The 23989-nt window shown below is 45.8% G+C and overlaps 1 protein-coding gene across 1 annotated transcript in view; it reads right to left on the bottom strand.

Moving 5' to 3' along the window:
- Positions 1–23989, bottom strand: part of RSPH14 (radial spoke head 14 homolog) — a 590080-nt gene that overhangs the window by 57285 nt on the left and 508806 nt on the right. The window contains exon 4 of the mRNA XM_086942804.1: positions 11600–11825. Coding sequence (XP_086798930.1) covers positions 11600–11825 — 226 coding nt within the window. The remainder of the gene's footprint in view (positions 1–11599; positions 11826–23989) is intronic.

Genomic DNA, 23989 nt, shown 5'->3' with positions numbered 1-23989 from the left:
TTCCCATGGGGGGCTATGAGGCCAGAGCAGCGTTTAACCAACCACTTTCACACCAGGGCAGGGCACTGGCACTCTGGAGTCTCACTTCTTACCGCCTTCGTGCCTGGCAGTCCCTCTCTGGGCAGCCAACAGTCTCTCCCAATGCCTTCGAGTTATAGGGACTCCACGAAACTCAGACTCCCCAGGTCTCGTCACAAGTCCCGGGCATGCCGTGAAGAAGGGGTGTCCCAGTGCCTCCTCGCAGCAACCGCGGGGCGGCTGTGTCTTTGGGCCGCCGCTCACTGCCGGACCTCTCTCCTCACCGGTATTGTTCTGTCCGAGGGGCCGCCGAATCTCGTTTTCGCGCACACAGTCCGGCGCCACCGCAGGCCTCCACACCAGGCTCTCGCTTAGCAGGCCGATGCGAACTTCTGGCCTCTGGCTCTCTGGTCTTCACGGGCGAAGCCGGGCGCCGCAGACACGCAGCGGTGGTGGATGCAGCTGGGAGCCTCCGGATTTCTTCTGATGGTGCCGCTTACGGTCTCGGGGTCATCCCCACCCCGAATTAGTGCAACTTGAAGGATTTGGGCCGGATAGTTGGAGGATTAGGGGCTTTGCTCCGGCAGAGCTCCGAGCTAAGCAGCCATCTTCGCTGGAGCCAAGCCACGCCCCCCGGTTAAGGAGATTTAAGTTACTGTTATGCCCCTAACATCTCATCACAGCAGATCGAGGTAGTCAGGTCGATACCTAGGCCTATCGGTGCGAAGAATGCTGTTGTGTGCTATTAAAAGGTAAGTAGTCGAGTTGGTAAGATCCCAAGGGCAGCAAACCAGGCCACAGGGGTTTCAAGCAGTAACACTGGGGCAACAAGTGCTACATTTACATGGCACCAATGGCAGGGCTGGACTGGCCGCACTGGGCATCAGGCGTTTCCCCAGGACGCTGGAAGGGTGGGGCAAGTTTTGCAGTGGTGGGGGCCAGTTTTGTTACTGAGGTTCCGTTTTTTCAGCAGTGCCGCAAAATCGGCCCCCGGTAGCAAAAGCAGCAAGCAAGCATTTCCATCCTCCTGGGCCAGGCAGGGTTTCCCCAGGGGCTGGTCCGAGTAAATTGCCAGAGCTGCTTTGGGTCCCCAGTCAGGCCCTGACCACTGGGTCTGGGGAGAGAGACCACTACACAAAACCACACTGGACGGACTGGCCACCAGTACCATGGTCAGCTGCGGCCCCTGCAGGTAAGAGCGGTAGAGCGGTGGGGCCGTGCTGAGGGGGGATTCGACAGACCGTGAGAGAAAATTAAATAATTATTTTGCCCTCGTCCTCGTCTGTCGAAATCCCACCACGGGGCCCCACCGCTCTTACCTGCATGGGCCGCGGCTGACGTCGGTGGACAGCGAGACCACTGTGCGCAGAAAAGGATGGCTCGGACAAACTATCTGTACAGAAACGGATGACAAGGAAGGGTGGAGAACACAGCAGAATGCTCGCGACTTGCAAGCTTGAGCGGCAGATGCCGGGAGTCGGAAAAGGCAGAAGAGTTCTGAAATCAGCGCGGGAGCAGATGGGAAGCCAACACGTGCTAAAACGGGACGTGCGCAGCGCGGTGGGCACGCAGGCGGCGGTGGGCACGCAGGCGGGGGCTTCATTCAGATGTACACCGAGTCTGAGCAGCATCGAAGAGAGAAGAGAGGCAGAGAGCTGGAGGGCTGAGAGCGGCGCGCACCGAGGGCCCCGCCACAGACCCCCTCCGCTCCACAACCAGCCTCATTGTCATCAAGCCCACGGGCAGACGATGAACGCACTCGAAGGCTCTCTCTGGCTGCTCTCAGAGTGGGACACAAAGGGCGGCCTCCGGCAGAACCTCTCAATTATGAGAATAGTTTGATTACAATAAAACCTGAGTTAAAAAAAAAGAAACATAAAAGTGATCTATTTTTGCAAAACCTTTACATTTACTTCCATTTTGGAAACCATAGCAGGGTAACGTGGAAAAAAAGTGTTTCTTGGGTTGCCTTTTAAGTCTAACACAAAATAAGGCGATAATATCCGATAGCAGTAATAGCTGCTTAACAACTAACTTTTTACCCCCTGATTTTTGCGTTTAATTTAAACTACCTGAGAAATCGCAATATCACGCCCATATATGCGAATAGACCCGAGTCCGGCGGGAAACTCCCGCATTTTTGCGGCAAAAATTGTTATTTTTGTTTTGGCTGTCTCCCGCCTGAAATTGGCTCCGCTTCAATAGAAGCCAGCGGGGGAATTACTTCTCCCGATTATGTTTTTTTTAATTCCCTACTTTACTCTTATAAAATGTTGTGTGTGTGTGGATTTTACTGAATGTATGTGCACACTTTATTGCACTGTATTACCACCAGCCTTCTCCTGGCAATACTGGGTGACAGGCAGTTTTTCCATTCTGTATCACCGGTGCAGTATTACCACATCATGTCATTTTACCGCTAAACTTAGAGGTGTGTTCAATCAGGGAAAATCTACAGCAATTGGGTTAATGGGCAATTTGTGCATTTGCGGGATGCACACAAAGTGCACCTTAGTGTTCAGACAATGCAGAAGCTGTGATGAAGAGGAGGTTTTTATAGCTTCCTGAGGTCAGTTTGTAGCACACCATCAGTACCCCTTTCTCTGTATGGAATATTTTCACTTAATCAGTCAATTCGCGAGTCACCTTGTCTGCAGACCATTAACTGATTATGTCCAAGGTCTCCTTCGATGCGTGAGAGGCGCCAACGGTGGCCTAAACAAGACTCTTAATTTGATTGGGTCTTCACTGGTACAGAAGAGCAGGGGGAGTATGGCTAGCCACGTCAACTTCAACAAGCAGATCTTGTCAGCTTCAATCACCCCCTACACTATGTGCTAAAGCCTCCCCTCTCCAAGGGTAGGGCGAAGAGAAGGTTTTGCCCCATTCTGCCTGCAGCGGGGGTAGAGTGACGTCCTCATGAGGTGCACGGTATGATTGGAAAGTCATGGATGATCAATGAGAGTGAATGTTTGTCCTTGGCCCATCAAGAGGGATGTCGTGAAGGCTTTAGGATCAGGCTCAGTAGAGAAAGAAGAGCTGCAAAATTAGACATGCCCATAAGAGATTGGTCAAACAGTAAGGAAGATGGATGGTCATTAGGACAGACAGCGGGAGATCGCTGCAAAGAGTTCATCAAATGGATTCCTGATGGGAATGTAAATATTGGAGGATCCCTTCTGCAACACAACACTCACCCTAAAATAGTATGTACTCAGCAACACTAGACACAATGTGCTGAACAAATTCTTTGAACAAACATTGCTCGAAAAAGTGTAGCGTACAACATTTTGCTACTTACTATTTCTAACTATGGGTCCAGTGAGCACTGCAAACTTTAGATCCTTCATATTTTAAAATATTTCCAAAACCCCAGGCGTGGACTCTGGAAACCTTTTAGCACCTTTCACATTAGAAGGGGTTAGAAACTATATGTGGGATGTCCTGCACAGGCCACGTGGTATCAGCTGAACATGACACTGCCGCACTGTGCTTGCACACGATCCTTAGGTCCTCGGTGCAAAGGCAGGACCAGGAATATCCTGCGGTAGCAGACGAGGGTGGATGCAGGAGATGTGGAAGAATAAGCAGAGTATGAACACTATCCATCAGAATGAGTGGGACTGACGTAAAATATTCTTCTGCTATACACTTGTCCTCTGCAAAGTCTTGATCTTTTCAAAGATCTAGCAATTCTAAGGAAATTTTCACACAATCCCAGACATGTTACATACAACAGACACATTGTCAGCAGATCTTCTAGACCATGAACCTTCACAACAACACTTTGCTTAAAGACACAAATCATGACGAAATTGTTTTGAGAAGAAATGGACAGAAGCCTGAAGAACTGTGATGAGAACTTTCCTGAAGTGGAACAACCTTCACAAATGGTGTTTGTTGTTGTCCTTTATCGGGGAAAAAGAATATTTAATTCCTTAGGGAGTGTCATTATTACGGCAACTGCCCACCCTGATCTAGCTTGGATTTTGGAAACTATTTGTTCTTTGGAAACAATCACCCTCCTCACGCGCACCTCCCTCCATACAATATTTATCTGTTCTGTGCATGTAATGGTCCAAGATCCTTTATGAACCCAATCTAAGCAATCGCTTCTCTTCTCTGCCATAGACGCACAGGAGGCATAAAAACACGAGAAGCTGTATTGTGCGATTTATAGGGAATTCAGAACTAGAATTTGAAAACAGGGACTTTTTACTCTCAGTGTAATTTTATCCAAGGATAATTCAGGCGATAATACCTGAAACCACTTTATCTATTGGGGTGCGTGTAACAGTAACAACAAATGTTTTCAGTTTCACCATCATAGACAAAAAGGGAGGGCCTACAGGCTGCGCCAGATTCTATTGAAAAGGTGTGGTAAGGGTTTCAAAGGATCTAATGATCTAATGAAAGCAAGGAAAATGATTCACATACTCCCAGGCTGGGCAGTAAAAAAATACCAGCCATTATAGGCATGCAACAGGTCCATGGCCCCATAGTGCCCCAGCTGCACTAATGACAGATTTTCCCCTTCAAGCATGTGCTTGGGGATTGTTCAAGTCTGGGTGCAGCACTTTGCCACCAATATAGGCTCAGGAAGAAGGAAACACCTGGAGCCTCTGCAGCTTTGATTAAAAGATAAACAACTGCTTAAGCCAGAAATAGCTTCTTCTCGGACACTTTGGGACAGTGGGAACCATGAACACCTTGAGCTTTCTTTATTTTGTTAGGATCACGTGGATGAGGGGCGGCCGGGGGGGACCCACAGCTGACTGAATGACCACAGGCCTACCAACACATCTCCCAGTGCCATTCTGCTAGGAAACACTCTTGACTATAGCTTGGTGATTTTTCTTTTATGGTGAGATACACCAAGATCTGCCTGAGGGAATCCCTTACTTAAGAAATGAACTACTGTGTCTAGGGAAACATGGCATTTGTGAGAATAAATAGCTTGCCCAGGGCACAGGCGTTGGCATTTCTACCTTCACGCACATGGATGTTTGGAAGGCGTTATTCGAGGTTTCACCCAGAACTGCAGATTTATTGTTCTCTGAATAGGATGAGAGAGGCCATGGTAGTGGCACTCTCCGGTATGTACGGTAGTGGAGAAAAAGGATTGGAGATGTAGGAATATCGCCCCTAGCACCTACAGGCACATGTGCAGTGATGACTTCCTGTCTGACCTTAGGCAATTTACCAGACGATGCGAGCGTACCTAGATAGCTATCCACCTTTTAATGTCCCCTTTCAATGGTTTGCGTTTTATGTTTGTTATTTTCTGTTGGTATAACTAATCTTTTATAAAAGTCTGTATCTTCTTTCTGTTTTGACACAACCAACCCATTCTTTGAAGTAGTCTTCCAGCTGCCTCCTCGCTGTAAACGAGACAAACGAGAATAAGGGACATCAAAGGGGCTTCCAGCGGCGGCAGCTGTTTGAGAAGACGTTTCAGGTGCAGCGGCCTGTCTTTGTTGTTAATATTAACGAACTGATTCAATCAAACAATCAAATTGACATCGCAACATATCAAATAATCAAATATAATATATGGTAATATATTAAACCAAATGAATTGATAAAGAAATGGAGCTAATGACAAACGGCTGATCGCAATTTGATAGCAATGATTAGAAGACAATCCATAATTTAACAGGACAAAGGGGATGATAACATCTGCAAATGGAACTATTGCATCACAGCAAAGCAAAGCACAGTAAGGTGCAAATGCATTGGTATATAAATACACCAGTTCCCACATCACAATCACATCTGCATGGGCTGCTATAAAAATGATAATCCTGCCAATCCCTGAAGAGGGTTCGATCATCCGTGTCACCTGGAACACTTAAAAAAATTGAAATCATCCACAAACTGTAACACTTTTTCACAAAGTATTTGGTTGGCTAATCCTGCGATGTTTCAGGAGAGAAAACTATGGGCATCTGCAGAGCAAACAGGGGTACTGGAACAAGCTAAATTCAAGTATTGCCCAATAATTGACAAATCACAATTTTTCTTAAACATTGAGAATATAGATATGCTATCCTAAAATTCATCTTGAGAGTCTAGACCACAATATTCTGGTATGCACTTGCCATTTGTCAACTGAGCCGTAAATGGGAAGCAGAGACCTGGAGTCTGATGTCTGGAGAAGAGCATCCCCTCACCACAGAGCTCTTAGATCTCAGTATTTCTTGACCTCACACCCACGAAATTTGCTTCTTTTGAGGTTTACTAGTAGCACACAAGACAATCTTGTAGGTTCAATGTTGGTGGTATAAACCAATATTGCTGAATGAATGTAGAATGTTTTTAATCAGGATGATGAATGTGGCTAGCCAACACTGTCTGCAATCTGTCACAACAGGGCCAACCTTCTTATAAAACACAATTAACCTTTAGTAGGCATGCCCGATATTGTCATCGGAATATCTAGTGAAATATTAGAAAACTGCCTTCGACCTAGGCACTGTGTTTGAAGTATCTCAGTCAGATTCATGAATATGGTTTGAAGTATCATTTCTATCTTGGACTGTTCTGAAAACTAAGCAAATGCTTCGGCATGCAGACAGCACCTCTAGCAGATGATTCCCCTAGAACATATTGATAACAAGTCACACCATGCAACAAGCAAAAAAGCAATAGAAGGAGATTTCTCCTACATGTCAAAGATGGATACTTTAACAGTTGCCTAAGGTAAGAAAGATCCCTGATGTAAAATATCCATTAGCTTTTGCTCTCAATTCACGATCTCACTAGTAAAAAAACTTCAAATTTGAAGATGAAGTTGGATTTTAAGAGCAACACCAAAAAAACTTGTTTCTTCGTCTCAATTACTTCTCTTAAAGAATGTGTTAAGAAGTAGGGCCACCTGATTGATAGAAACCTGAATACGATTGATATTTCAACAAATGGTGCATTCTCTTTCACATAGCTTGATAACCTGAAGAGGATGTAGCCTTACGGCTAGAGCGGTCGACCTTGAAGCTGGGGAACCCGGTTCGAGTCTGGGCACCGACGCTAAACATCATGTGATTTTGGGCAAATCACTTAAACTCCCCGTGTCTAACAAAAATGAATGTGACCTTCTGTATTGAAACTGGTGCTCATGTAAAGTGCTCTGATGCCAGATGTCTTGGGTCTAGTTTGCGCTATATACAACTGTAAAAAAAAAATTAAGGGCCATATGTATCATCAAACTATTTTGCATTTCCTAAATAGTGAATTTTAAGGAATCGCTATTTAGGAAATGCAAAATGGTATGTATGAACAAAATTGCTTTTTATTTGCGATTCCTTAAGCTTCCTTATTTGCGAATTCGCATTTTGGGAATTCGCAATTAAGGAATAATTTCCAATGCATTCCTATGGGCCAGGAGGCCCATAGGAATGAATGCAAAATAATTCTCAAATTGCGAATTCGCAATTTGCTAATCGCAATTTGAGAATTATTGCAAGGGTGCAGGGGTGTCTCAAAGACACCCTGCTGCACCCCTGAAAAGAACATGTGTGTGCATATGACGCACATACATGCCCTATGGGCATGTTTGTGCATCATATGCCACCTTTAAAAATGCCACTTTGTGCATTTCTGGAAGAATTCGCAAGTTACCATCAACGTAAAGTTGGTGGTAATTTGCGAATTCTTAAACAAAATTCGCAAGCTTAAATTGCTACATACATAGCATTTAAGGAATCGCAAATTTGCGATTCCCTAAATGCTATGGAAAAATAAGGAATCGCACAAGTTTGCAATTCCTTATTTTGGGAATGTTTCATACATTCCAAAACGTGCAAAATGGCCGTTTGCGAGTCGCAAAGGCCAAAATTCTGCGAATTTCGGCCTTTGCGATTCAAAAACGGCGTGATACATATGGCCCTAAGTATACTGATTTCATTCTTGATTATTCTGGAGTGGCCTCACAGTAATGGGCATCCTAAAACACGCAGCACAGCACCATTTGTACCATAAGAGGCTCCAGTGGTTGAAGGAAGATATTAGGGTTGTAGACGCTGCTATCAAAAAGAACTGGTACAAAAGGGGGTGGTGATGGACGGTCCCTTGCTTACTTTGCCACTGGATTCAAGCAAGCCGGGCTGAAGACGGCTGGAATGCCAGAAACCGGTCCTCGGAAGCTTGTTTCCGGTCCAGGGAAGACATGGCTTGGCAGTTCGGGCTGGACTGTTCCCATGAGGCACAGGGTCAGACTGATTTGCATATGGCCATGTCTGAACTGGGGTGGCAGAATGGGCTAAAGAACGGTGATGGATTAAACCCAGATCTTTTGACAGGGTGTGAGTGTTTGATTGATTAGGATGCTCCGTCCATCACCACCCCCTTTTGTACCGCTATCAAAAAGAAAGCACAATGGTGATACAAGCCACCACCAGTGCTCTTAACCGCCTATGTTCTCAGTAATAAAGCAGTTTAGGATGTTTAATGCCTGAACCTGTAGAGACACAAACATTTCCAAATCCTTATGAATCAATCAATCAATCAGGGGATATTAAGCACGCTACTCACCCGTGATGGTCTCAAGGCACTAGGGGAGGGTGGTCCGCAGGTCAGTTTAGCCGAAGAGCCAGGACTTGAGGGTCTTCCTGAAGGTGTTCGGGGGGGGAGTATGTCTGGTGTCTGCCGGTAGCTCGTTCCGGTGGAGCTTTGGCAGGTGTTGGTTGATGTGTTCGTGCCGGGGGATGCAGAGGATAAGTCTGACAGCGGTGTTCTGTATAGTCTGGAGTTTGCGGAGTAGGGATTTGTTGATACCGGCAAAGAGGGCATTTCCATAGTCTAGTCTGCTGGTGATGAGTGCGTGGGTGACTGTCTTCCATGACTCTAGGGGGATCCATTTGAAGGTCTTGCGGAGTATGCAGAGGGTGGTGAAGCAGCTGGATGTGACAGCGTTGACTTGTAGGTTTATGGTGTGTGATGAGTCGAGTATGATGCTGAGGTTCTTGGCATGGTCTGAGGGGGTAGGCGGGCTTGTCCCATTATGATGGGGTGGTTCCAAGGACAAGGACTTCTGTCTTCTCAGCGTTGAGTTTAAGGCAGCTGTTGGTCATCCAGACTGCTACATCTTGCATTCCTTTCTGGAAATTGAGTTTGGCTGTGGTGGGGTCTCGGGTGAGGGAGAGGATGATCTGGGTGTCGTGGATACAGTGAAAGATCTCAATCAAGAGGAATTGCTTAAGGACCAAGTTCTGTGCTAGAAGCCGCCGTTGACTACGCAAGAAACTGATGGTCCGGCATATCAAGCTCCAACATTGATGATGGACACATTTGTTTCTGCTTTCACTGGCTAGAATGGTGGCATTTTGAAGACCAGACCGTGCTGAGAGATGAGGAGCCCATCTTTAGTTTTTTCTTATTTGTCAGTTGGACCTGATTAAGGACTCTGATGATGTCTTTCATTGCTACGCTTCAGAAAGTCCCAGCCAGCCTCAGGATTCTTCAATCTTACTAAGCGAGCTTCTGGCCATTTAATACAAGTCAAAAAGACATTTTATTCCATATAGGCATGTTTGTGGTGCTCATATTGAAAAAGCAATTACAGCCATACCCTATATTGCCTCTGTCACTTACAGACAGTGAACACACTTGCCACAATATTTAAAACCTAGAGAGCTTTTGCCCCTGGAGCTGTCAAATTATTACAATCATTTCAGGCACAGTTGTTAAATTGGCATGATTTATGGCACGATTTATGGCACAAAGAGAGGAATGTGGTGTTCAGGCACAGCACTACCAATAAACCTGTCACCTCTGAGCTGTGTCGTGCAGCCTCTGCATGACTATGTGCAGTGTCCCTAGCAGCACGACAGAGAAAATATACTCCAGAGCGTCAGCCAAGAGTCAGGAAAGGTGTCAAAAGATGAAACACAATTTGAGGAAAAGTATCAGGGCCAGATGTAGGAGCCCTAATACCGGTCGGTAACGGCCGATTTCGGCCGTTTCCGACCGGTATTAGGCTTTTCAGATGTAGGGGGCCTACCGAATCGGTAATTTTACCGATTCGGTAATTTTACCGATTCGGTAAAATACCGAATCGGTATATTTACCGAATCGGTAAATCCATATGTAGCTGACACTCCTAAGAGTGCCACAGGCCCTTAAGAGTCGGTATTTTACCACACAATCCTATTGAGTGGTAAAATACCGAATTCAGGTGTGCATGCACACCTGTGCCATGTGACACCCAGACATGCCCTTAGGGCATGTATGTGTGCCACATGTCACACAAGCCTGTACTTGGGGTGCTAGAGGGTGTCAAAGTGACACCCCCTGCACCCTTGCAGGATTCGGTATTTACCGATTCGGTAAATACCGAATCGGTATTTCCCATTGATTCCTATGGGCTTCAAGGCCCTTAGGTATCAATGGGCAATACCGATTCGGTATTTACCGAATCGGTAAATCGGTATTCCTAAATTCGAAATTACCTAAATCTGCCCTCTTCCCATTTACAGACTCTTAAATACTGATTCGGTAAAATTCGGTATTTAAGAGTCTGTAAATGGGAATTACCTACATCTAGCCCTCAGTTACAAATATTTAATGAATTAGTTTAACTTGGAATGACCCTCCAGCTATTCCAAAACGTGGCTACTCAAACACCACTATGTATTTCCAGTTTATGGCCAGTCCAGGCTCCGAGTACTCAACTGGCCAACAGTGGGCTTCTATACGGAGTTCAAATTACCCATTACTGCTTTGCACAACTTGGTGTTCACTTTCTAAACTGTGTTGTCCTGTGGAGTGGTGTGGCTCACTGGTTAGAGGCGGCAGACCTGGAAGCAGAGGACGGCCCGGGACCAGGGTTCAATCCCTGACGCGGCAGGGTTGTGAACCAGGGTCAGCGGACTCGATAATTCTCGCCTCGGTGCCTACTCTAACCAGAGATCATACTCGGCAACTCTGGGCATTAGCTTGCCTCATTTCCACAACAGCCCCCCACAAACGCCGGGGATGCCTGGTTTCACCTTGGAGATACCCAGGAGGGAACATCTCACAGGGAAAGCCAGGATGGGTTCCCCAGTGGTCTATAGCGCCAGGACGCCTCCGGGTAGCAGTGCGCTTTACAAGACACATACATTTACATTTACATGCAGAACCTCAAAACAGTTCACGCTTCTAAAACCATTTGTATTACAGCCAGCCCTGGGTGGGCAACACCCCTCCAGGCCTCCCTGGCTCTCAGGGCCTCACTTACCACCAGCACTTCCACAGGATGTTCAAAGCTCATTTCTTCCTTGAGGCTTTCAGCTCTGAGTTATATTATGTTACATTAAATAGTAGGTTTCATATTTGATGTTTGTGCTAATGCAAAATACTACGATGCCATTTTTGCTGGAAGGAAATTGTGCTTCAACTGAACTGAAAATGAAAAAGATGTACAGCATCAAATGCCGTATATTACCCTACTCAATGCACACCCGTACATCACGGAGCAAATTGTATAGATCTTGATCCACAGAAAACACAAGGACTGATGACACAAATACTAAACTCATCAGAGGTCGTAAGAAGGCCAACCTTGGTGTTTGAGCTGGGCTTGTCCCATGTTGTGTTCACTCACCTGACTCCCATCATGGCATAGGCAGCCTTGCTCCTGATGGCCACTGACGGGTGCTGCAGCATCTCCTTGAGAATGGAGACCGCGCCAGCCTGAAGTGCTTCACAGGCTTCTACTTTGAGGCAGAAGTACAGGGTATCCAATATTAAGCCCTGGACCTCTTCCACCTCTGTCTCCAGCTTCTTCACCAGCTTTGGGACCAGGCCAGCTTCCACCAATCCGACAGCTCCTGCATCAAACACCGAACAAGACAGGAGTGGAAGTCAACAATGGGGAAAGAGCAGAGCAGTAAAGAAGGCATGCCTCAATTTCCTTCTCCAGGAAAGCGATCTACTATGACTTATTAATGATTAGACTGTTCGTAAAAGATGCTTTAAAGGGGCCTGCTGGTGAATGGTGTCACAGTTCTAAAATATATAATACAAGCAGATTCAGAAGGGAAATAAAATGCACGGTGTATTATCATAAGCCAATGGGACATTCTGTAAGTAATTCATATCCCAAACTCACTCTGGAATCTAAATTAAGCAGACATTATCAAATAAACAGACATTCTGAAATCGAAAACCTAGGCAGACCTCAAACAAAGGCCATTTTGGATCCAAACTCAAGCAAGAATCGCGAGTCGATGTGGTTTTGGGTACAGAGTTTTGGATATGTTTCAGTTGATTGGACGGCATCTTAAGAACTCCAAAACCTTTACCATCCTGCCGCTGCCCTCTACCAGGTGCTTGTTTGAGCTGCATGACCAGCCGTGAACTAACTGGCTTCCAAAAGGAGAGATATTTTACAGAGACAGCGTCCTACGTCTGCTCAACAAATCCTGGGCGCTAGTAAGTCAACTAGACCACTCTTCTGGAAGAAATAAATACGGTGCTTTACTATACCTGCAATTGTGTGATGCAGTTCAACTGAAATGATCATGTTACCCAAGTAAAAATGGCAAATATCAGACTTGCTCTAACATATAGCAGGTAAAATGCTGTATACCAATATTGTCTAATGTGGGTTCTTGAAGAACAGCATCATGCATTATTTTCAAACATCCACATGGCATACTGGTCAAGATATACAAAGCCACTTAGCATATTTGTGTAATGGGCTGGATTGCTATTTCGGCCGTTAAGAAATGCTAAAAGGCCTTTACAGATGTACAGAGATCCAAAACACCTTCCCACTGATCCATCTCACACAACATCCACGTCTAATTCCTACATGCCACCGTGATACTACCCTAAATTCACACATGCACTTAGTGACTCAGAAGCATGCATCATCCTTGATCATTCTTGCATCAGCTACACAACACACCCTTAATACTGCTCCTGACCAATAACTGAGAAACTTCATACCTGAAACACACGGACCTCAATAGCACGCCCTGGACGCACCTTTCAGCTCCGATATCACCCAGCACCCAAGGCCATGCTCTAGCCTGAACTGCCAAACAGATACCCGAAAAAAATACAACTGTACTACGCTCCCCCAGAACTCTCCAATCAAAGTTGGCAAACAACATCCACAGATGCCTTCCAGAAGCACTTGAGAATGCACTGCTCAAAAACCTTCACGTTCTTTTAAGAATAGGCACTCCAAACGATTCCTAACCAGTGCTTCAAATAGATAGTTAGAAGTACAGTTACTCACTGTTGCAGAGGTACTTGCTTCTAACCGTGACGAGTCAGCGATCTACCATTAGTAATATTGGATCCCTGCTGAGAAGTACTAGAATACTCCCCTGCAAATAGAATAGATGCAGCGACTCAAATCTAAGAGTTCCATAAAGGATGAATTGTTCATTACTCTATATGGTCATGGAACGCCTCAGTGACTTGCAATATCCTTATAATGTACAGCAAGGGGCACTTCAGTCCATATATTATCTTTATTTTCTTATTGCAGGCATATTCTTGTGCAAGATTTGCCTGTAGCAAGAAAATTAGGTCACCACACTAGTAATGGCATTTACTGAATCGTAAATACCGAATTTTACCGATTCAGTATTTATAATTCGGTAAATGCCATGTAGGTAATAATTCTTTAATTATTACCGAATTGGTAATATTCGGTAATTACCGAATCAGTATTTACCGATTCAGTAATTGCCATTGATTCCCATGGGCCTTGAGGCCCATAGGAATCAATGGCAATTACCGAATCGGTAAATACCGATTCAGTAATTTTACCGATTAGTCAAGGGGGACAGGGTGTCACTTTGACACCCTGTTGCACCCCTGATTCTGGCTTGTGTGCAATGTGACACACATACATGCCCTTAGGGCATGTATGTGTGCCACATGGCACAGGTGTACATGCACAGATGTGCATGTACACAGAAATTCGTAATTTACCATGCCATTCTATTTCATGGTAAATAACAAATTTCTAAGTGCCTGTGGCACTGTTTCCAGTGCCACCTACATCCCAAATTTCCGATTCTGCACATTTACCGATTCGGTAATTTACTGATTCGGTAAAATTACAGATTCGGTAAATAAACAGAATCAGTAATTTTCAGGCCCCCTACATCTGGAATTACAAATACCGGTCGGTAACGGCCAAAATCGGCCGTTACCGACCGGTATTTTGCCACCTACATATGGCCCAAATTCTTTATTAGATTTGAACAATCATAAAAGACACATAAAAAACAAACAATTTTGAGAATCAAGAAATAACTTTAAAACGATTACATGATAAAATTCATAATAAGAGCCCATTAAAAAAACATATCAAGTTAAAAGGCTAAAAATACACAGGGTTGGATAGGCACCACAATCTTATATGCAGATTAGATGAAAACAAACTAATACGCCATATCAGATAACGTCAGTTACATAATGCCTGCAACCTAGTCCTTCTAAGGACCCACGCCCAGCTCCAAAATTTAGCCATAGTAATAATTATGACATCACTAGTATCAGTTCTCAAGATACGCAAAGCCGTTTGGCAAGATCTTGTTCCTATTTTGGCACAAACAGGCTTGAGCCATTTATGGCGAAGACCCTTATATGCAGGACATACAAACAGAACATGCAATAAAGTCTCACAAGGGCAACAGTAAAATTTTGAGTCTTGTACCGTCCACCACTTATTTGAGAAAGATTTTAAGGGGAGAGTACCCACTCTAAATTGATGATAGAGCTTCCTATCACCAGGGCTCATAATGGTTTCCCAATAGGCTTCCAGCCTATAATCAATTTTGTGTTCCAGAAAGAGACCTGTTAAGGAAGCGCCATTCACCTGAGAGATAGACTTCAAATTGACCATGTCACTATATAAGGCTTTAAAATCTATTTTTGATGGTAAAGTTTTCCCTTCTGGGTCCAGCCGCAAATGGATGAGACCCATATCCGATAATGTAGCCTCAATCCTTTGTAACCAAGATATTTTATTAGCTTTGTCAGCATTTCTAATATGCTTAACAGCTTGTGCGTAAGGTGCTAACTCCTGGGTTGTCCAAAGCCTTCGCCAATAGACAAGAGGTCCAAAACCTGTGGCCTCCTCAATCGAAATACGCCCCAGATCTTGATATAATGGCCTAAAAGGGGTAGACTGAGGAAGGCCGGTCAAAGTCCTCAGAAACTTGTTCTGCGCTTGGACTAAAGGGACTACATTTTCAAAGCCCCAAAGTTCAGCTCCATAAATTATTGAGGCTCTAACCTTCCCTTGGTATATAGTTAAAACGGGAGCAACTGGTTTGGTTTGGGATAGACAATGTTCTTTTAAAAGAGCCCCTGCCAATTGGTTATGCCTTAAGACTAAAAAATCCATCTGTGGCTTCCAATTCATCCTTTTGCCCATTGGAACACCTAAATATGTCAATGAGTCAGTTTGTTCAAGTGTCTCAGTGTTCATTTCTACTCTAGATTTAACTGATGTATACTTATGCAATACCATGACCTTTGTTTTGTCAACGTTGACTACGAGTTCACGGTCATTGCAAAAAAGACTAAATCTATCGAGGGCTCTTTGCAGACCGACTTGTGTTTTAGACTTAATTAAAGTGTCGTCTGCAAACATTAAAAGAGGATCCCTTGAACCAGCAAGAGTAGGAGCATCTGTAGGATATTCAGTATAGTATGAGATAACGTTATTAATGAACAGAGAGAAGAGGGTAGGGGCTAGAACACACCCCTGCCGAACTCCCTAGTTCACAGGAAAACGTTCAGTTACCTCACCCTGTTTACCCCACGGATTTGGGCATAAGTAGATTCATGCAGTTTTATGATGAATGATAAAATCTCAGCAGGCAACCCTGCTTCCTTAAGTGTGATCAATAATTTGCTATGGGGCACTTGATCAAATGCAGATTTAAGATCTATAAATGCTGCATAAAGGGTGCCCCCACCTAGGACCACGGTGTTCCAATATATCATCATACATCTAAAAACTTGGTCAATAGTGCTAACATGGGAAGGGAATCCTGCTTGGTAGGTGGATAAAGTTTCATTGCCATCAATCCACCTATTTACCCTGCTTAGCACTAATCTAGCCACCAGCTTTTGCATAGAGTCAATAAGGCTTAAAGGCCGATAATTAGTTGAACTAGCAAAATCCCTTTTTTGTATATGGGGACAAGTTCAGCCCAGTGCCAATATTCCGGGATTGGGGCTCCTCTTGCCAGTCCATTGGCGAAAATAAGAATATATTTCAAGCAATTCTCCCGGTCAGCTTTGAATATGTCCGCCGGGATACCCTCCGCACCCGGGGCTCTTCCTGCAGCTACCCTGTACAAAGCGTGTTCAATTTCCACTAGAGCGAATGTTAAGACTGAGTCCGAGACTACATTCTGATACTGTCCACAGTTATTTCTATGCAAAGAAAATTGGGTCTGATAATGAGCGACCCAGGCTTCAGGGGGAACATTATCAGCTGGTGCTGGACCAGCATTATCACCACCCCTCTTAACCCCTTCACTGCTGGCCCGTTTCCGCCCCTGTGCGGTAAACAAACGAACAGGGGTGGGCCATGACGAACCCCAGCCGTCATCAGCACACGAGCACCGTAGTGCATGACGGCTGGGGTTCGTCATCAGCATGGAAGGGGTTAATTAGTTGCCAGAATCGACACCAGTTTTTCCCAGAACTTGCATAAAATAAGTCCCACCATCTATTTTCGTCAAAAGCCTTCTTTGCCTGTTGTTGGGTGGGCTTATATTCACGTCTCAATCGCCTTACCTCCTGCGTTGAACCTGCCCTTATTGCTTTCGGTAAAGCCCTATAGGCATTCCTACATACCCCATCATACCATTCTGCTGATTTGAGCACAGAAGGCCTGTTAGCTCTTGATTTTGGTTTCATAAAAAAAGATCTCAACTTGGAAAACAGGGTTTCATGAACCGCTGTAAAGGCTGTAAAAGTGTCCTCACAAGGCTCAAGTAGCGAGAGGGCAGTTGGGGAGTCTGCAAGCGGTGCCTTGATTTGGCTCATGGTGCCCTCATCCTCGGACACCTGTGCCCAATTTAACCTGCGACAGTCATGAGACATAATAATATCTGCTGTTACCATGTCCATGCTGCCGGTCGTAACCAAACAGCAATTCACATCTAGTGTCAATGACAATGGATCATGGTCACTCTCTGGCCTTTTCACCACCTCCATGTCCCAAACCCTTTGCCAAAATTCTAAATTTACAAGAATATAATCAATCCTACTACCTCTTAGCCCACATGTATAGGTGGGGTTGCCTTTATTATCTGAATTAGTTCTTCCATTAGCTGCACTGAGCCCCCTCTCCAATGTTAGGCTTTTTAACTTAGAGCAGCTTCAGTCCATTTCTTAATTGGTGCCAGCATTAAAGACGGGACACCCCAAATAGCATCCTCGTCGCTAGTTAGGTTCCCGTCTTCCATACCTAGCGGCTCAAACGTGCAATTAAAATCCCCCGCAATAATTCTATTACAAGACCCTTCCTGTGTATTAATGAATGTATCAAGGCTAGAGATGGTTGTAGATGCCTTTCCACCTACTAGCCCTGTGGCATAGACATTTATCAGTATAAACTCAGGTTCGCACACTGGAGTTATTTTAATGGCCTGAATATCCGGAGTGTCAATCACTAGGTCTTCTACCAGGAAACCCACCTGTTGTTTGACCCAGATAATCAGACCGCCTGATGGGCGCCCTTTAGGGCTAGCAATTGCAGGCTTACCAAATGCCAAGAAACCTGGCCGAAAAATCGTTTAAAGTGACCAAGTCTCCTGGAAAACTACAATGTCGTAAGACTCTATAAAATTAGACCAATCGGAGGAGCTAGTCTTCGTAAGCAACCCAGCAATGTTCCAAGCTAGAATACTTAATGACCGGGAGGAAGCATCTACACCTTGTTCATGCTGTGCCAGATCCTCAGAAACCTGTAATCAACTACCTATTGGCGATAAAGAATGTAAGTCCATTGCATGGGAAGTATCGGGTGTATGGGAATGTTCACTGTCCTAGAAGGAACTACAGGTGACAGTCAATCACAACTATCTAATCCTGACAATGGGGCAAATCGGTTGGCTAGATTTAAATCGGAGGGATGGCCTATGGCTCTCTGAAGGATACCCTGGTGATCACTGGGGACCCTCCCTCCAGACAGGAAATTGTGATGAGGTCTATAAAAAAACCCTAAGGGAAGGATAGATATTTTTCCAGGGCGATGCCCTGCATCCCTACTCCCTAAACATTCCAGTAGGAGCCTGACCCAATGCTTGTTGTTAAAGTTGTCAACTACGCAGTCACCTCTGTCCTTAATGGAATGTCCAACCCATGACGAACGTCTTGCCATTATCAGTTGGTTGCAAATATCCCTCAATATACCCCCAATTGGACATTAGGCCAGTGCATTGTTTTTGCCATCAACTGGTCTGTAGATTCGATCTGACCAGCATATAGGGTGGGTACATTCCTCAAAATCACCCCCAGTGGTGCAGCGGCGGGTGGAAGATCTAATACACTAGAATCATTCCTGGGCAGATTATTAACTAATCCAGTGTTCATTGCTGAGAAATCACGGCCATTACCCCCCGGGCAGTAATTGGGTGGTTAACTAAACCAGACGCAAAGTTATTTTGAAGGGTATTACTAGTTAACCTAGCACAAGCTCTCTCTACATCCTCCCTGGGGGTGCTTGGGATAACCTGGGCAAATTCACTCGAAGTGTTTCCCGCCTCACCCACACCGCCTCCCTGGACTGCTTCACCAACACCCGAGTTGACAACCACCCCTCTATTCCTACTAGGTAACAAAGGAAATGGGTCAGTTATTAAAGGGATGGCTGATGAATAGTTAGAATTCAGAGGATTACATGACACTTCAGGTGCCGTTGCAAAAGGCCGGTTAATTTACCCCATTGAGGCCATAATGGAACCATGATTAGCCACTGCAAGAAGTTCAAGGTTCGTTAGTTTCTCTTCAATTAGAGTCAATCTCTCAACTATTGGAGATAAAGATACCGAAATAAGGTCCCCCATTTTAGCCCATAACCCTTCTTCAGATTCAAGCACGGATACACCAACTTGACCCATATTTTGAGTTCCAGAAAGGGGAATAATAAGCTGAGGCTGAATTGACGTTTGTGGTATAAAGTTCACCAGCCCTCCATCCTTATTCGTTTTGGGCATTTTAGCGTTCTTTTGCCTTTGGGGGCCCCCTGCTCATTTCCTCTTTGATGCTGGCTCCGGTTGTATTTCCAAGACTTGTGACTTGGGTTTAGGCACAGAACTTGTGATGACACGTTGGTGTGAAGTGCATACTGAGCCCTCTTGTACCAGTACAGAAAGAATAGGGCTATTAGATGACTCATTTATTGCAGAAATATCCAACGGAGTACAAGGAGAATGGCTTGGGACTCCTACTAAATTGGGAGAGACTGAACCCATGACCAAACAACGTTCGGGCAAGGGTACAGACATCAGTCCGCCCATTGATGAGCGTTTTATTTGCAGTGGATCGAGGGATAAACGACACTCAGTCAGGGCAATTTCGTGGGCCAAAACAGAACTAGCTCTAATTAAAAATTGATCTAGAGTCCCGACCACACTTTCGCCCGTAAAAGCGTTCCTACCCCGTCCCTCCAGAGGATTCATCATTGTTTAAGCACTATAACTTGTAAGGTCCTGTCGATTCCAAACCAGCAATGGGCACAACAAGCGATAAAAAAAACTGACCTTCAAAGTTGCAAAATTAAGAGAGGGGGCCCAGCCCGGCCTTGAACGACCTTGAACAGGCTCAAACAGGCCCGCCCTTGACCCGGGCTTTGCCCGTGCGCGTCCCGCGAAGCCGGAGCGGAGAGGACTTAAGTAGCAGCAGCAGGCAGGGTCAGGTGCAGAGGAAGGTGAAGACCCAATTCAGCAGGCTCTCAGGGACTTGCAGTCCCGGATCAAACAGCGTCCGTCCTCAACCAGCGAAGCGGCTCCGCAAGGACTTAAGTAGCAGCAGCAGGCGGGGTCAGGTGCAGAGGCAGGTGAAGACCCAATGCAGCAGGCTCTCTGAGACTTGCAGTCCCGGATCAAACAGCGTCCATCCTCAACCAGCGAAGCGGGAGCGGCAAGGACTTAAGTAGCAGCAGCAGGCGGGGTCAGGTGCGGAGGCAGGTGAAGACCCAATGAAGCAGGCTCTCTGGGACTTGCAGTCCCGTATCAAACAGCGTCCGTCCTCAACCAGCGAAGTGGCTCCCCATGCCAAGAATGAAGTACAGATATCTGGGATTAGTGGCTACAACCACCCACTTGCCAAAGATGTCTTGTACTGGTAATGAGGTCTCAAACAAAATAATCTCCCCATGAGCTATTTTATTGGAGTGTGTTGAAGTCATACCAAGTAAACCTAATATAAACTTGGGCGTCACCCACAAATGATTGCACCTTTGAGAGTTCTTAAGCTCAAAAAGTGTGGGAAAGTAGATATTAAATAAGGACAGTGGAGATCCCTGTGTAAAACCTCAGGATGGCGATTTATCTAGTGCCGAATAGGGACCTCTACAGACTGTGAGAGATGGAAAGGGAACAACTCAAGCCTCTTGACAGTAGCATGATTGGCCAGAGTATACGGGGACGCCTTTTCTAAAAGAAGATGATGGTCTACAGTATCAGATGTAGGGAAATGCATCATGTCCAAGAAACTGACCATAAAACAAACGGCCTAGTCCTAAAAGCATCTGAGTCCACTTTCCGTTCCATTTTGGACCAAGCCTGACTGGAGAGACAGGAAGATGGTAATATCAAGGTGTTTATGGGGTTGTGCAGCCACACTTTTTCCTACGATGATTTTAGGCAATCCAGGCTGGTTGGTAATGGGTCTGGAGTTGAATGGCACTATTGGATCCAAATTAGGATTTTCAACAAAAAGAGTAATAATTCCAACTACGCCTTGGAAATCCAGTAAGACTAAAACGGACAAAGCCAAAATCTTCATGTGTTAAACCTAACTCTTCCTGCTCTTGACAGCCAGGATGGGCCAATGTCCATCTGCAACCAAAGAAGTGAGAACCTCACACAAAGACCAGCCTTGAAAGCAATAGGCATTAGAGGTATGTTCTCCCAGTTCTAGCAGCGCATCTAGGGAAAACTACCCCTCCCCCTCCCGCGCCACCAACATACAGCCAATGCGGAGCCAACAAGCCTTCAGGAGTGCTCACAACTAGTTATGTTGTCTACAAGAACCAGCTGAGTTAGAACTGTCTGCAGCCATAAAACATGAAATGTTAGTGCCCTCATTTCTATGGCATGGCGCTCTGACTGTATACCTCCATGCCGCTCTTCTTAAAAGTATCGATCCTGCCATCAGTAACCCGCACTGTTCCTAACAGCCGACGAACCTTCTCTGTCCCTACTATCTGCTCTGATATACAGGTTTCTACAGCCAGAGACCCTACTTGTCCTCTGTAAGCCTACACTTGCATGCTCGTGCTTACAGTCAAAGGCCTTCTCTATCAACTGGAGACGGTGATCATCTCCTCTCTCCCACCACATGCACTGGTACACTATTAAGCAGCCAAGAACTCCTATGTCACTTACAACCTACACTTGCATAATGTATTCTGCAGCCAGTCCCACCCCACTCCCACTACCTGCACTCACATGCTCTCATGTGTTATTCCCCACAGCCAGAGATATACTCCACTGTCTATTAATACTTCTCTTATTGCAATCCCTACATCCACTAACACTACTCTGACTGCCTCTACCACCTGCTCTCATATACTCGCCCATACAGTACTACTACCTCCACCCTCTGTTGTTCCCTGTAACCAGTGGACCTTCTCTGACCTCCATCACCACCCACTGGCTTTCAGGCTCCCCTACTTTGACCCTATCACCAGTACAATTGGAATGCCCACTGCAACAATCCTGATCCTTTCCCTACTATGAGCACCATGTGCTGTTCCCTACTCTTTGGGACCATTTCACCACAGTGAATGTGACAATTATCAGCCCATGAGTTGCCCAGCGAGCAAGCCAGGTCTCGAAAGAGGTTTTCCCTATGAAAGGTCTGACAAATTCTGGCCAACGCCATTTTAAGGCATAAGGTGACCACGGGCTGCAAAGGGAGAAAGCGGGTGACTACGGTGCCCCTACAATGCCTTCCCTGATATAAGTATCTGTGTTACAGAATGCATGGAATAAGTTCCTTCCTAGGTCTATGAAGGAGTCTGCTGTAGAGAAATACACAGATCTCAATTCCCAAGGTGACAATAGTCGGTACAGTGGAGAAGGACCTCATCTGCAAAAGGGTGCGGGTTTGTCACTGTTTCCCTCAGCTCTCCCAGTTTAATTATCTTCCTGTGAACTCTGATCCCCAATTATATGACACGTGGCAGGGTGTGGAGGGGATTACAACCCCCTTTTTCTTTTTCCTCAAGTCCACTAGACTGGTCGTAGGAGACTAGTTCTTAGTGGTATAGCAATAGTATTTGTGGTTCAGCCTTTTGCAATATGCCCTTCTAAACCCAGCCAGTTCCCTATAAGACAGCTGTGACAGACGCATTAGGAAATATGTTGTTGAGATGTAAATCTTGTAATTCCATAGCTCACTTGTATCGAGCAGGCACTTTTGCACACTAACTCTCGCATTCAATCACAGCTGAAGCATAATGCCCAAATAAGGAGTTTTGTTTCCTTGCTGGAATACACAACAGTACTAAGCCATTTCCCTTCAGGAGAAGTAGTCTGAGAAAGTATGCCAGTGGCCAGGGAGTGTAAAAGTTGAATCGTGCCCTTGCTTGGTGGAAGCTTTGGTCGAGCCAGTCAGTCATTTTGAGTGATTCTGACCTGAAAGGACTTGCCAATGTGCCCAGACTCAGGAAGCGCCTGTGGTGGTACTTCATGTTCAGTTTCAAACGGGTCGAGCTGAGTAAAGTGAATGAACCTTCCCCCACGCACTGACCTGCTTCGGTTACCCTGCTGCCTACCCTCCAAGAATCTGCAAGCACCAGGGAGAAACCAGAGCCAGCTCAGGGCCAGCCTCCTGAGGTATGGCTGCCCCAGGGACAGGACAACTGTGCCCCGAAGAAGCGAAGCAGTGGTACCTCGCAATAGCAAGGGTGATACAAGCATAGGATGGTGACCCAATCTTGCAGGCTCACCCTTATCAGCACATACTAGGCAATCTTGACCTAAGGGTGGCGACTTGCCTGGCAGGAATGCCCCTTGTGAAGCACCAACATGGCCCGTGAGCCCTTGTGGAGGTATGGGCACCCCACGGACAATCGATCAGTGACCCCCGCGCCCCCATCTCTCAATAATGCCAAGTATACAGTTCGTGGTTGGGGGGCGGGGGGGGGAGGGGGCACTACGCCTGCTGTCTGCCTGATCAGAACCCTCTGCCACTGGAGCCTGCTCAGAGAACCTGACGGCTTCCGGCGCGGTGCAGGCTCGCGCCAGAGGCATGAGCGCGAGGAGCAGGAAGCCGTCATCAGGCGACGCATGATAACAGAACTCACAGGCGGGTTGCCAGGGCCCGTTACGTGGTTGCCATGGCAGACATCATGCACTGTGTTTGAACTGATTCCTGTGTTTTCAAGGAGAGGGGAAGTCTGGTGTGTTTCATTTACCATCACAGCAACCTCTTTTACTATGCTCACGGCTGACGCTGACGCAGGTCACGTTAGTGTGGAAACTTCTGCATAATATGCACATTCTGATACATTTCCACAACCCACCACCTGCCCACATATCGAATAGTTGTCACATATCGATCACCCTTAACCACAGGGGTTTGAGCCAATGCCACTGCACATACTGGAACTTGTACTTTCCCCATCTTAACTAGAAGTACAGCCCTTGAAATCCAGACTTCCTGGTACTGTTGACTGAAAATTAGCACTAGCTGAAAGTCATCACGTTGACTTATGGACCTTAATTAAGAGTAGCAGCTACTACAACTCATTGCTTCCATGGCTACCCCTGTT

Source organism: Lissotriton vulgaris, chromosome 11, assembly GCF_964263255.1.
Source record: "Lissotriton vulgaris chromosome 11, aLisVul1.2, whole genome shotgun sequence".
Lineage (NCBI taxonomy): Eukaryota > Metazoa > Chordata > Amphibia > Caudata > Salamandridae > Lissotriton > Lissotriton vulgaris.
Note: the sequence above shows the minus strand (reverse complement) of the source record. Positions and strands in the feature narration are given on the sequence as shown.